This window comes from Canis lupus, chromosome 1, assembly GCF_003254725.2.
Source record: "Canis lupus dingo isolate Sandy chromosome 1, ASM325472v2, whole genome shotgun sequence".
Taxonomy (NCBI): Eukaryota; Metazoa; Chordata; class Mammalia; order Carnivora; family Canidae; genus Canis; species Canis lupus.
Genome location: NC_064243.1, coordinates 87,840,270 through 87,854,163, shown reverse-complemented (window position 1 = coordinate 87,854,163; position 13,894 = coordinate 87,840,270). Strand labels below are relative to the sequence as shown.

General features: G+C 36.8%; 1 protein-coding gene across 10 annotated transcripts in view; it reads right to left on the bottom strand.

Annotated features, from left to right (window-relative positions):
• The window catches only part of PTAR1 (protein prenyltransferase alpha subunit repeat containing 1), a 98,192-nt gene that overhangs the window by 30,335 nt on the left and 53,963 nt on the right, over positions 1–13,894 (bottom strand). For all 10 annotated transcript variants that reach the window (XM_025423335.3, XM_025423337.3, XM_025423334.3 and 7 more), the window contains 2 exons: positions 12,095–12,264; positions 2,407–2,473 (listed from right to left, as the gene is read on the bottom strand). In XM_025423335.3, the coding sequence (XP_025279120.3) occupies positions 2,407–2,473; positions 12,095–12,264 (237 nt within the window). The remainder of the gene's footprint in view (positions 1–2,406; positions 2,474–12,094; positions 12,265–13,894) is intronic.

Sequence of the window (13,894 nt, the reverse complement as noted above, 5' to 3'; positions counted from 1 at the left end):
TAAGTTTATAGCACCATCCTCAAAGTTTCCCTTGCCGATTCCTTCTCATGGAGCAAATTCTAGAACAATGCTGTCCAATAGAAATATAAGTCACCATTGGGGGCAGGCATGTAATTTCAAATTTTCTAACAGCTACATTGGTTCCTCAAACAATCTCATGGCCTTAAATACCACTCATTTTGTAGTGACTCTCAAATTTGCATCTGGTTTAGAACTCCTGCCTGAACTTTAGATTTTAGATATACAGCTACCTGCACACAAAACTACCACATCCCAAACTGAACTCTTGACTTCTACCTGGCTCTCCACACCGAAATCTGCTCGTCTTCTAGACAGAGGACTTACTATATTTCTGTAAAGGGCAACTTCATCCTTTTAGTTGCTCAGGCCAAAAACCAGAGACAACCTTCACCCTCTTCTTTATCTTCCTTGCATCCAGTTCATCACCTATCTTTAGAATCGGCTTATTAAAAATAGTCAAAGCTTATACAGTTCAAAAACTACAGTGAGAATCTTATTACTTCTCACCTTTTCTACTGCTAAGTTCTGCCTCAAGTCACAAGCACCTCTCACCTAAATACCACAACCACTACCTAACTTTCTAACCCATCCCTGCACTCCTATGGTCGGCTTTCCACAGGAACTAGAGTTTTTAAACTTAAGAGATATTGTCCCTTCTCAGCTTTAATGGCTTTTTATCTCACCCCAAGTCAAAGTCCAAGTTCCTACAGCAGTGTACAAATATCTACAAAGCCATCTGGCCCGTTCCTCTCCCTCATTCATGCTACTCCAGCAACACTGGTGGCCCTGCTGTTCCAGAACACGAGAAATACTTTCAGCACCATGGAGAGCCTTCGCAGCTTGGAATGCTCTTACTCCAGAACCCACAGATTGATCCCCAAATCAGGCCCATCTTTGCTCATATGCCCCCTATTTAAAACTGTAGCACTATTCTTCCCACCCTTTTACTGGTCTTCCCTACTTTCTCGGCCCACTTTTACTCCACAGGATTTAACCACCCCTTGAGCTAATGTGTCTTTTATTTACTAATGTCTTTCTTTCTTTTCTTTCCCTATTAAAATAAAAATTCACATTTAAAAAAAAAAATCATTAAAAAAAAGATTTATAAAACAAAATAAAATAAAAATTCCACAAGGACAGGGTTTTGTTCATTTTGTTTATAGTTCTATCCCCAGTGCCTAGAACTCAGCATATGGCTATCAGTAATTATGTGATAACTGGAGAAATGCTGTCAAGTACAGTGTGGATCAAATGAGACTGTGGATAGAGTTAAAGTATGTCCCTATAATACAGCAGCCACTCATGAACTAGTCTTGTCCTTACCTGTGGTGGTGCTTTCCATAAAAGAAAATCAGAATTCTAAAACTAGGTAAATGTTAAAGCCTTATATCTCATTCTATACTTTTCTTATTCCTTATGCTAAATATCTGATCATTAATTATTCAAGAGACAATTTAAAAAGACAAATAGAAGATACCTAATTTTTAAAAAATCAGTAGGTAGATACAAAATTCGGTAGGTATCACGGAACACTAACTCAGAAGGTAACCCTGCTTAAGATACACAGAAAATTAAATAAAGTACTGCTTAAGTCATCTCTGAAGATAAAGAGCTATAATCTGTTTCCCTCCCTTAGGAAAACTTAAAATGAATTCAGTGTTCAACAGGACTTCACTTTTACTCATCCAGAACTTGTATCCTGCTTTCCTCTAAGAGAATTTTGTGTTAGTCTAAGAGACCACCATTAAAAAAAAAAAAAAAAAAATATATATATATATATATATATATATATATATATATATTTTAACTGGAAAAATGTCAATGAAAACAAAATGAACCTGGTCTTTCTATAAAGTATTTTGTGTTTAAAACTAAAACAATCAGATTAAGGAACTAAGATATTAATGAAACGAGGCCCCTTACCAAAATATTGAGTGCCAGAGACTTCAAGGGATTGGCCCACAGAGGTCACAATGTTAGTGACTAAACTGAGACTAAAAGGTCATGGCCTTGAATCCTCATCTACATACTTTCCACTACACTCCAAAAGTATATAAAAAAACACCTTACAAACCAACCAATTATGCTGGTTGCCTATACTCCCCTAAAAATGAAGGAAAATAAAAGCAAATGATGTGCTGTAATTTGCAATGATAGTTTATATTTCAGATAGGAAAGTTTATGGAGAAAGAAACATGCACAAAGGAGCAAAGTGTAACTTAGAATTTTCACTGAGATATTATAAAGATTGGGTAGAAAAAATAAACATAAAATGCCATAGGTACATGGTTTATATTTCATTTTTCAAAAGCCAACAACTCATGGGACTTACAGATCTTCAGAAATTTGGACAATTTCATTTTATCACCGATGAGAATGACGTACCTTACGTTCCATGCAGTGGTAAAGTCTGGGTTTAGAAGCAGCAAGGTGCATGTGACATCTATCAGTTCTAAAATGAAGAGAAATTACATTAAAAATAGTCCCACTCTTGAAGCTTGTCTTCTCTTTCTTTCAAGGCCTTGTAGATCTGTATCTGATAATATACTGATAAATAAACCATGTCATAGTCATTTTAATGGTAGATATCCTGTTCTAAGCTGCCAGAAATACAAAGATTATCCTCAAGACCTTTTTCTACCTTATGATAAATGTAACTCTTAAAAGATGACACTGAAACAACTTTACAATACAATGTATGCGCAAAGAATATTCACTCATTCTTTAAATGGTCTGGGTCAAATTTAATATTGACCAAGGAAAAGAAATACAATTTCTAACCATTATTCTTTTAACTCCACAAATATTTCAACAATTGACTATGTGCAAATCTTCAAAAGGGAGAAAAAGACCCACTCATAATCATTTAACATAATTCATTCACATTCTCCTGAAAAGATTATCCTTTCTTAACCACATTTTTACATAGCCATAGCAATGATAAATGCACCATTTTGTTCTCTTTTTTCATTCAATATTATTTGACATGCATTTTTAACAGCTGAATAACAATCCCTAGTGTAATATACCATCATTTACCTTTATCTTTCTTTAGGCTGTTTCCTGTTTGTTTATAGTAATATATTTAGACATATTGTCTTCATTTTACTAAAACTGAAAAGAGAATTTCAGGATTAAGATGATCAATGTCGGAGCATGAAATTAAGGTAACCTCTACCAAGCTCATAGTAAACACTAAGTAAAATAAAATAATAAAAATAGTAATTTAGCATTGGTGTGTAACAGGAATCATTAAAAGTCCCTAATTTACTTATTTCCTTGAGTTCTCATGATTGCAGTTCAAAATATTCTTGTTTTGCTTCACAGATAAGGAAACTGACATTTAGAAAGTTTAAATAATTTGCCCCTGAGCCCCCAATCAGTATGTGGCAAAGTCAGCATCTGACTGTTTTTAATAACTCAAATTACACGGCAATTAAAATATCTGTCTATAATAAAAAACTGGGACATTCTCAGTGTTTAATAAACTTTTTAAAACGTAAGAATATGCATAAATATATCACTATGGTCATTTCAAAATATTCTAAGTGAACAAAAAAATCAATTATTTCATTTTCAACCATCTTAATAAAAGAAATTAACACTTACTGTGAGCCTATGATTTCATTACTATAACATTCAATAAAGGAGAGAGAAGATTAGCACAAGTTTTTACCTCTGTCTTCCTCATTACAAATCATTGTATCCATAAACACAATATGTCTATAAAGAATAATCTAACTTCTTAATTTTTTTACTTTTAGAAGCTTTTGGCACTAATTTAATATTTACTAAGAAAAATAACTATAATTTTCTGTACCATTATTTATTTCTACAATATCCCAAATATTGATTATGTGCAAATATTAAACTGGGCCGTTAGGACAGAATTGACATAATGATAAATAAGACCTGATCTTGCCTTCTAGAGGGCTACCCTTTAGTTGGAGAGAACATATAAACAATTATATAAGACAAAATGAAATAATGAACTGGAAAATAGACCATATTTTGGGAATTGCCAAAGCAGTCAAAATTAATTCTTACTGGAGTACCCAGGGAAGGTGATAAATGAATAAAATGGTAAAGACCACTGTAGACTGGAAAAAAAGTATGAGCAAGGATAAAAAGGCATGGAAATTCACACAGAGTGCTCTCCAAGAGATTATAGGTACTAGAGCACAGGACACTGGGGAAATGTACCAGGTTAAGTATAACCTGGTCAAAAAAGAAAAACCCACAATCTCCTTGTCAGCCTGCCCTTCTATTACCTGCCCTTGATGTGCTATACACCACCTGAACCAAACCCCACCATTCTCTAAACACAACTTCTATCTGTCTACCTTCTCTGGGTATTTCGGATTTATCTGCTTGCTCTTCTCTCTGCTAGAAATATAATATTTACTGAATATCAAAAAAAAATCTTTGTTCATAAAGTCTCTCCTGACCTACCTAACCTGGAAGCAATTACTATGTCCTGTATCTTATTTTGTTACTGATATGGTATAAATAATCTCTTCTTGATGAGATACTATGTTTTTTGGAGGCAGGTCCCATCTACTACATCTTCATTTTTTTTCTTAAAGACTTTATTTAGTTATTCATGAGAGACACACACACACACAGAGGGAGAGGGAGAGGCAGAGACACAGAGACACGGGCAAAGGGAGAAGCAGGCTCCACGCAGGGAGCCTGATGCGGGACTTGATCCCGGGACTCCAGGATCACGCCCTAAGCCGAAGGCAGACGCCCAACCACTAAGCCACCCAGCCACCTCTAATTCATCTTCAGATTACTTGTTCACTCAACAAAGATAAGAAGACTGTGGCCCCTATCCAAAAGAAGTTCCATGTGTACCCACATAGAGAAGTTATAAGGCCTTAAAGCCAGGCTACCATGGGTTTGAATCTCAGCTTCTCCACTTAATTGTGTATGTAACTTCATGTTTTTGAATTTCAATTTCCTCATCTGTGAGATGAGAACATCAATCTCTATTGTGAGCCAATGAGATTCCTTCAATTTCTCCAGTTATCTGTCACAGTGAATGCTCAACCAAACCAAATATTTGTTCAACGAAATACCACTGCTACTTACCAACCAAGAAATGAATACTTTCACAGCATTAATCAAAGAAATCAGAAATGAGGTCAGTGTTCTTACAGTGAAACTATCTAAATTTCTAAACTTATAAAATAAGGAATGAAAAAAATCTGTGTTAAGTAGCTATTTGGAAATGTTTCTGCATAATGGGAAGACTTCTTAAATTTCTTTTAAAGTCTATAATTTTCCAAAATCCATTATATTACCTAGGTAAACTGGTACTTAGTCGACTTTCCCTTTTGGGATTAAAAAGAAATGTGTGTGACCAATGGTAGTTGCCATTTGTTTCTACAGCTGACCCTTGAACACAGGTTTGTGCTGCACAAGTCCATCTGTATGCTATTTTTTTTTTCAATAAATACAGTATAGCACTATAAATGTATTTTCTGTTCCTTATAATTTTCTTAACATTTTCTTTTCTCTAGCTTATCTCATTATAAATATACAGCAAATAATATATGTAACATACAACATAGGTATTGACTGTTTATGTTATTGGTAAGGTTTCTGGTCAAAAGTAGGCTATAACTAGTTAAGTTTTGGGGGAATCAAAAGTTATATGCAGATTTCTGAATGGACTAGGCAGGGTGAGTCCAGTGCCCCTATCCTTACATTGCTGAAGGGTCAACTGTACTTCTAATACAACTCTCCTTCCCCACTCATAATTGAAGACAAGTTCAATCCTCCACCACAGAGATACCTCTATATAGCAGGACAAGGCAGACACCAATATGCACAGAAAATACCTAAGTTGCTAATTTTCATTTTGTGGCTGTGTGAAAAGGAAAGCTAATCAAAGTAAGACTTCCTCTACAAGAGGGGCTCACCCTACCTAGTAGGGCGATAGCAACTACTGGACTCACAGCCCAGCTCTACCACTTACCGGAAAGTTCCTGGGCAAGTTACTTAATCTCTCTGTCCTCCTTTTATGTAAAATGGAGCTAATAATAGTACTACCTCATGGAGTATCAAATGTTTCATACTCACCAAGTGTTAGGACAAAACCTGATACACAGGAAGCACTCAATGATAATTCCAGTTTCAAAGCCTATATCTCCTAGCCCAGTTCCACAAGCTATACTGGGATTGGATGCTACCAGAGGGAAGAAAACAATCTCCTAAGCTGGCTAAGCAGTGACTGCTGAGCAGGTTATTTCTCAACTTCTGAGAATCTCAGGATTTAAAACATCAACAGCCTCAACCAAGTATCAGTGGTGCCTAGTAACACATACAGCCACAGGCTCTTTCCCACTCTCTCTGACAAATTGCCAATTCCTCCTCACTCAGGACTCGAGTTCAGATAGGACCTTCTTCAGGAAGCATTGTGGTCTGATCCAAGAGGTTAGGGTGAAGTGAAATGTCAGAAACGAGAAAGGGCCAAAGAGAGAGAAGTAACCAGCTTAGAAATATTGGACATAATTAAAGAATTATGTGTATTTTTCTGTTTTTCTTCCCCAGTGGTTCTGGTTAAATCAGAGAAAGGAAACTAGTGTTTCTTGAGAGCCTACTATACGCCAGACACTGTCCTAGGTGTTTTATACACACTAACTCATGTGATCCTCTCAACAATCCTCTGAGACCTTTTACAATTCCCTTCTTTGGTGAAGGAATAGGAAGAGGTTAAATAGTTTGCCTAAAGTCACTGCTAAGTAACGTCAGCATGCTGATAAACCGAGTCTACATCCAGATGTTTTCCTTCAAATCAGATATTCTTTCTACTCTGGCACACTCTACAATTACTTTGTCCTCTTCAAGTCAGGACTGAACCAAGATCTAAAGATAAACATGTATGATCAACAGTTGACAGTAACTCTTTTACTTCTACATTTTATCAACCATATGTATGTTCTTTGTTACCTAGAAGATGCGAGATACTGATATCTTTGTGGTCTCTTGGAATTAAACAGCTCTCACTGAAAATACCAGAATATACTCAGCAAATGAATGTTCCTTTGTTAAAACACACTCAAATATACGACTAACTCATTATCACATCACAAGGAGAAAATGAATCAGGGCATATCATACACAGGAAAGTAGCGAAATTCCAACTGTGACAAAGAGAGGACAAAAGGAAGCTAGAAAAGTCAGAAAAATCAATATTTTTTCTTTGCTGCAATGGGATTCCAGAAACAGCCCAAAGCCAGCAGTCACCTGGTAATGAGCACTGCATTTGCCAACTGTCTCTGACAGAGATTTTTCATGCATCTAGAAATAAATCCAAGGTCAACTGGGATGGTATTAATCTCTTTATCCAAAATATGTTCTGGTTACTACAAGAAGAGAGGCTTGGTATAAAGCTATGTGGCAAACACGAAGGCCCTTTTACTACAGAATACAGTCACTGAACCGATAGCCAGACTAAGCTAAAACCTCCTGCTTATCAAACTCTTGCTACTTATTTGACAAACTCTATTGAAAACAGAAGGAGCTGAGGACATAATGAAGGACAAGCCATACTCCCTCTTTCTAACAAATCATAATCTACCAGGGGAAAACGTGTAAGTAATCAACTACAATAAAGTGTGGTAAGTGCTACTATGCAAGCAGTCTGAATAAAACACTCCTGTAGGAATGAAGAGAATTATTGCTTCCTGAAGCAGTCAAACCGCCTTCATGTATTTCTGTATGTGTGTGTGCTGGTAATCATAACAATGGTGACAACGTAAGACATGAACCTAGCTTCAGCAAAGACATAGAAATAAAGTAGTAGTTAGTACACAGCAAAGTCCAAGAATGGAACCGCATATGTTGCGGCTGGAAGGTATATCAAATGTTACAGACTCTAATGCTTCTACGGTTCAAATGAATGTCAAAAAAAAGTAGCAAAACTAACCTGATGATACGGAGCAAATGACACCGTGCCTTAGTGTCTGAAGGACATAAGGAGGTTGTAGCACACTGGAACAGGCGTACCTAGTCAAGAAAAGCAGAGGCTAAGAGCCTCCACTAGCTACTGTACAGAAATTTGTGTACCCAGCACTTCTGATTTTTCAAGTGGAGACAAATTCAGATTTCCAGCCTAATTTTTAAAGTTCATCCTGATTTTAAAATTTTTTTAAAGATTTTATTTATTTATTTATGACAGACAGAGAGAGAGAGAGGCAGAGACACAGGCAGAGGGAGAAGCAGGCTCCATGCAGGGAGTCTGACACAGGACTCGATCCCAGGACTCCAGGATCACACCCTGGGCTGAAGGTGGCACTAAACCGCTGGGCCACTGGGGCTGCCCAAGTTCATCTGAATTTTAAATGTTTATCCAACTTATGAAAAAGTTTAAGAAACATTACATAAGCCCAAACAAAACCTATCTGTGGGCCTATGTCAGCCTGGTGCTGAGAATACACAACCTTTGATGCTGAAAGCAGAACAGAGGAAAAAGCTGGTGATGAAGGCTGGGTACAGATTGTGAAGGCCCTCAAATACCATGCCAAGGTGTTTGAACTCTCCCTGGACCCAGCAGGCATCATGAAATAAGCTGCACAGATATGTATTCCAGAAAAGCATCTCTCAAACTACGTTTGCAAGAAGTGTCCCTGGAAAGTGTTGTTTGAAATGACTGGCTAGTGGCACGATGGACATGAATTATGGAAGAGTCTGAAAACAGGGTAGACCAGCTATGAGGTAATCACATTTGCCCAGCTGAGAAAGAAGACATGAAGAGCAGAAGACGGCTGTTAAAGAGAGAGCACAGTTGGCAGAGGCTGTGAGAAGGGAGCAGTGAGGGAAAATGATGGGATGGCATACTTGGAGCCAGTCTAAGTGTGGAACAGAGCTGTACTTGGTCAGGACTCTAATGCTGTGGACTTCTGCTGCTTGTTTTTGTCATGGATTCTCAAAAATCAGAATTATAGTATTATTTCTCTCCCAAACCAAATATGGTTACTACTGTAGCAGAATTAAAAAATATCAGTCTCTAAGTAACTAACAGGGATGCTGTGAAGGTTAACTCTGGTGTTATGGTTATACCTGACTGACTACAGGGTGTCCAGATTAAACATTATTAAACATTACTTCTGAGTGTGTCTGTGAGGGTATTTCCAGATGAGATTAGCATTTAAGTCAGTAGACTCCATGAAGGAGACTGCCCTCCCCAATGTAGGTGGGCATCATCCAATCTGTTGAGGACCTGTATACAACAAAAGGAGGAAGCAGGTCTTTGCCTCTTTTTTGCTTCCTGTCTGCTTGACTTGGGACATCTCTTCTAATCCTTTCTGGCCTTTTGGACTGGGATTTAAACCTTTGGCTCCCTGAGTCTGAGGTCTTCAGACTCAAACTAAATTTTATCATTGGCTGTCTTGTGTCTCCAGCTTGAAGAAAGCAGACTGTGGGACTTCTCAGCCTTCATAATTATGTCAGCCAATTTGTCATAATAAATCTCTTTATACAAAAAGTTTTCTAGTGGTTTCTCTGGTGAACTCTAACCACTACAGATGGCTTCCAAACATCTAAGGAATTCAGCACATTAATGAGAGCATGAACTCAGTTTGGTTAAAAAAAGAAAAAAAAAAATCTATCCTAAGAATAAAAGTCACCTTCAGTTACAGAATACATTCCTAGGTGATACCTATGATTTGGGGATGATCAATCACATTTCTGAAATTCCTACACTGAGAGCTTTCTTCATTTGCTCTTCTTATATGTTTTCTACAAAAACAGCTTTAAAGGTACAGCATTTTCACGACTGCTTTTTCCTAATATTTTTTTTTTCTTAGCAATATTTACTTCTGTGTGATAACTACTTCAGTTCACAAGTTTGGTAGAATTTTCTTATGTTAGCGTTTTCAGGCATCTTTTTTTTTTTTTTTGTCATTTCTTCACGGAAGAAATTCACTTCCATATTTTTACTGTTAATACACAACCTGAGTAGTATGTGATACCACACCAAACTATGCTATAACCACCTACTGAAAAAGTGAAAGAAAAAAGTGTTTGCACGAGGATATAGGTTGATCTTCTTTCTGGGTCTTCTTGGGCCTAACAAGATTAAAACTTAGTGATGAGAAGACTCAGCAAAGCCTGCAGTACAGTGTCCAGAGAAACAAGACACAGGGAAATAGAAAAAACTAGAAGGCTACAGGGAGAGGGCAGGCTGGGCTAACATGCATGAATGCGTAAAAAATAATGATCTGAAACAACATTAACAGTAGCCTTTGACATTTTAAAATTCGTACTGTTTCTTCTCTACTACAAGAGCATCATCATTCTGTCTCCCCACCTCCCTAAGCTTGTTATGTACTGGCTCAATTATACATTTTTGTGCACCAGAACACACACAATATATCTGTGCTTGGCAAAAAAATAAAACAAAACAAAAACAAAAATATTTGGGATTCATATGGTGTTATTTTGTACCTTAATGTTACTGAAACTTACCATAGATTTCATAATCAAACTATCTACTTTAGGGGGTTGGAAGGGAGAATGAAAGAGGGCCTAACAACGGATAAATATTCTTACCTTTAAATTTATGGCTAAACTTATACCTTTGGGTTTATACCACAAACTTAAGCTATGCCATAAACTTAAGCATAGCTTTATAAGAAATATGTATCAGGGGATCCCTGGGTGGCGCAGCGGTTTGGCGCCTGCCTTTGGCCCAGGGCGCGATCCTGGAGACCTGGGATCAAATCCCACGTCGGGCTACCGGTGCATGGAGCCTGCTTCTCCCTCTGACTGTGTCTCTGCCTCTCTCTCTCTCTCTGTGACTATCATGAATAAATAAAAAATTTAAAAAAAAAAAAAAGAAAGAAATATGTATCAGAGGACTAATTGAATGAAACACAAAGAAAATAGAAATTATTTCACACTAAATCTTCAAGTCAGAGCCCTTTTCTATTGGTCTAGACAGGGAAAAGTGCTATTATGACAGTATATTAGGACAATGATAAGAAGAATACAAGGAAATCAGTATGTCATGGCTTTGGCAACACTCCACAAAGAGATTGTTTTTCACCCAACTGTAAGCTTCTTGAGTAAAGACAACATGTATTATTCATCTTTTTATCCCCACAGTACTTAGAACACTTCTGGTATGAGTAGGCTCATGGTAATGGCTACCAAACTGGTAATTAAAATTCTCTAGGAAACAAAGTTCTTATTCAAATTAGCCTCCAGGCATACTGAGCACTTCGGAAGGTACCGGCTGTATGTGGGAAGGGGCAGCTTTACAAAAACCGTTAAGAACCCAGTTTTGGATGAGTACTCTACTTTTTTGTTGTTGTTTTAAATCTAAAAAGTAAAGGGAATTTGTGTACATGGAGACTTAATAACACATATGGGGAAAAGCTAAGAAAAGAGACTGGGTAAGATGAACTGAGACTGCCCCATTCAGCAAAGAACTGTCTCAGAAGAGCAAAAGAAGTGAATGCTCGGATGGTTTTCTTATGTTTATATCAGCATAGGAAGAGGACCCAGAGGGTGGAAGCTCAATTGGGATTCACAGCACAACAGTACCTCCCATAAATCACTGAGCTGGTTCATAGTGTAACTTCCATCATTATGCCTCAGTTATCCCATTTGGTCTGCTACCAAAATGAGTTTTATTGCTTACAGAATTCCTAAAGGATAAGAAACCAGAGAAATCTGAGCTTTTAGAGATTGGAGTCATCATCTGTGTATTTTCAAAGTTTCTTTTATAGCCATAGGATGGATGTCTTCTTCAAATAAAATTGTAAAAATAACCCTAATATATAAGAAAGTTAAAAAAAATAATAAGTAAAATCAGAACTGCTCTGATTTACTGTCCCGGCTGCAGTAGGTACCCTGGAATCCTGTATCACTATGGATGCAAAATTTGAAAACTACTGACAGGTCCAAACTCATTTGACAGAGACGGTTAAGCTGCCACCCAGGCAGTGAATGAAAGAGCCTGGACTGAAATCTAGGAATGCTAATACCCAGAGAAAGTTCTTCTCCGCACAGTCCATGCTGTTTCTAGAAAACAAAGGAAGAGAACAGAGTTCATACTTACCATCTTTGTTTAGCCATTGCTTTCTCGTTCTGTACAAAAGGAGCTTGTTGTGGACATATGGTAAGAGGAACTTGACACACCAGCTCTCCACACCAAGTTTGTTTTCAACCAGGACTATGGGACTCCGGTTATACCTAGCTTCAGGACATGGGATCAGGCCAATTTCATCTCTTAAATAATAAAACAAAAGGAAGAATTAAGAATAAGACTACTAGTTTTTTCAACATTTTTCCAATACTACAGAGTATTAAAAAGAAAAGTAACATATTTCCCTTTCTTTCTTTTTTGTAAAGATTTATTTATTGGTGGGGGGGGGGGGCGGGGGGAAGGGGCAGAGGTAGAGATTCCTCAAGCAGATTCCCTGCTGAGCCATGGAGCCTGATGTGGGGTTCAATCCCAGGACTCTGAGATCATGACTTGAGCCAAAAACAACAGCTGGACATTTAACCAACTGAGCCACCTAAGTGCCCCCATATTTCCCTTTCTTAAAAGTATTATTTAGCTCATGTGCTGGGTTAGTAGAAATTTTTTTTTTTAAGTTTTTCAATATACACAGGAGTACAGGAAAATTAGTATGCTGACTTCCTCTGGACTAAAATGAAAATTGGTCTAATCTTTGGATGGATTTGAAAATGTCTTTCAAATTTTTAAATTGCATATATTCAGAGCCTCAGCAGTTCCACTGTTCAGAAATTATCCCATGCCAAAATAGTCAATAGGATGTTCACTGCAACACTGCAACAAAACTGGAAACAATCTAAATATATATGGATATAAGATTGGTATAATAAATATGGCTAATCCATGTGGTAGAGGTGTACAAAAATGAGGCAGATCTGCAAATGCTGGTATGGAAAAGATGCCAAGATATATAAAACCAGAAAAAGAGCAAAATACCAGTGTATGGCATAAAGCATATTGTATAATTTTTTTTAAAAAAGGTTTCCAAGAAATTTTAGAGGAGACAATGAATTTTTTTATACAGTTTAAATTTTCTGATCATATGTATATATTATTTCTATCTTTAAAAAAGGTCAACAAATGTACTTATGCTTGCCTAGTATGTGTAACAGATAACAAAAGTTATCTGGTCAATGAGATTGTGGTCCATTTTTTCTTCTGTATAATCTTTTTTATACTTCATTGAATTAAAAAAATAAACATGCTGATAAGTGCTGTTAAAATAGAAAATATATTTCAGAATTTAAGTCATTTACCTTTAGGGTGGCATCTATGTCCTTCAATCTGCCTCAACTTAAATCGAAAATTTACATTTAAGGCAGAGATTTAACAATATGTACAGCAGCTGACTTACATAGTAAAGGAACCAACAAACATAAAAATGGTTTTGCAAAACCTGCATACACCTTTCAAATACAAAGATATTTTTTGATAACTGCCTACTTAAAAAAAAAAATTAAAAAACTGGTAACTAGAGGAGTTTATGTAGGACACTATCCATTACATCCCTGGGATTCCCCAACCAAGAACACAGTACTTTGGTAGATATAAGAAGGGGGAAAAAAAAAAAAAAAAAAAGAAGGGGAAACAGGTACAATTATAGGTTATAAGAAAAGCCCTCTTTTTTTGTTAGGCCACCATTACAAATTGGTGGGAGGCTCTGAAATTAAAATAGAATCTCTCCTGGAAACTCTACACTAGACAGCTCAGAGGTAACCTACTTTCTACTGATCATTAATGACACACAGATATATCAATAAACAGGGGTACTCTAGGGGTTAGGTCACTAACCATTCTTTCAAGCTGATTTCACTTGAAGTAGATTTTGAGACCCAAGAC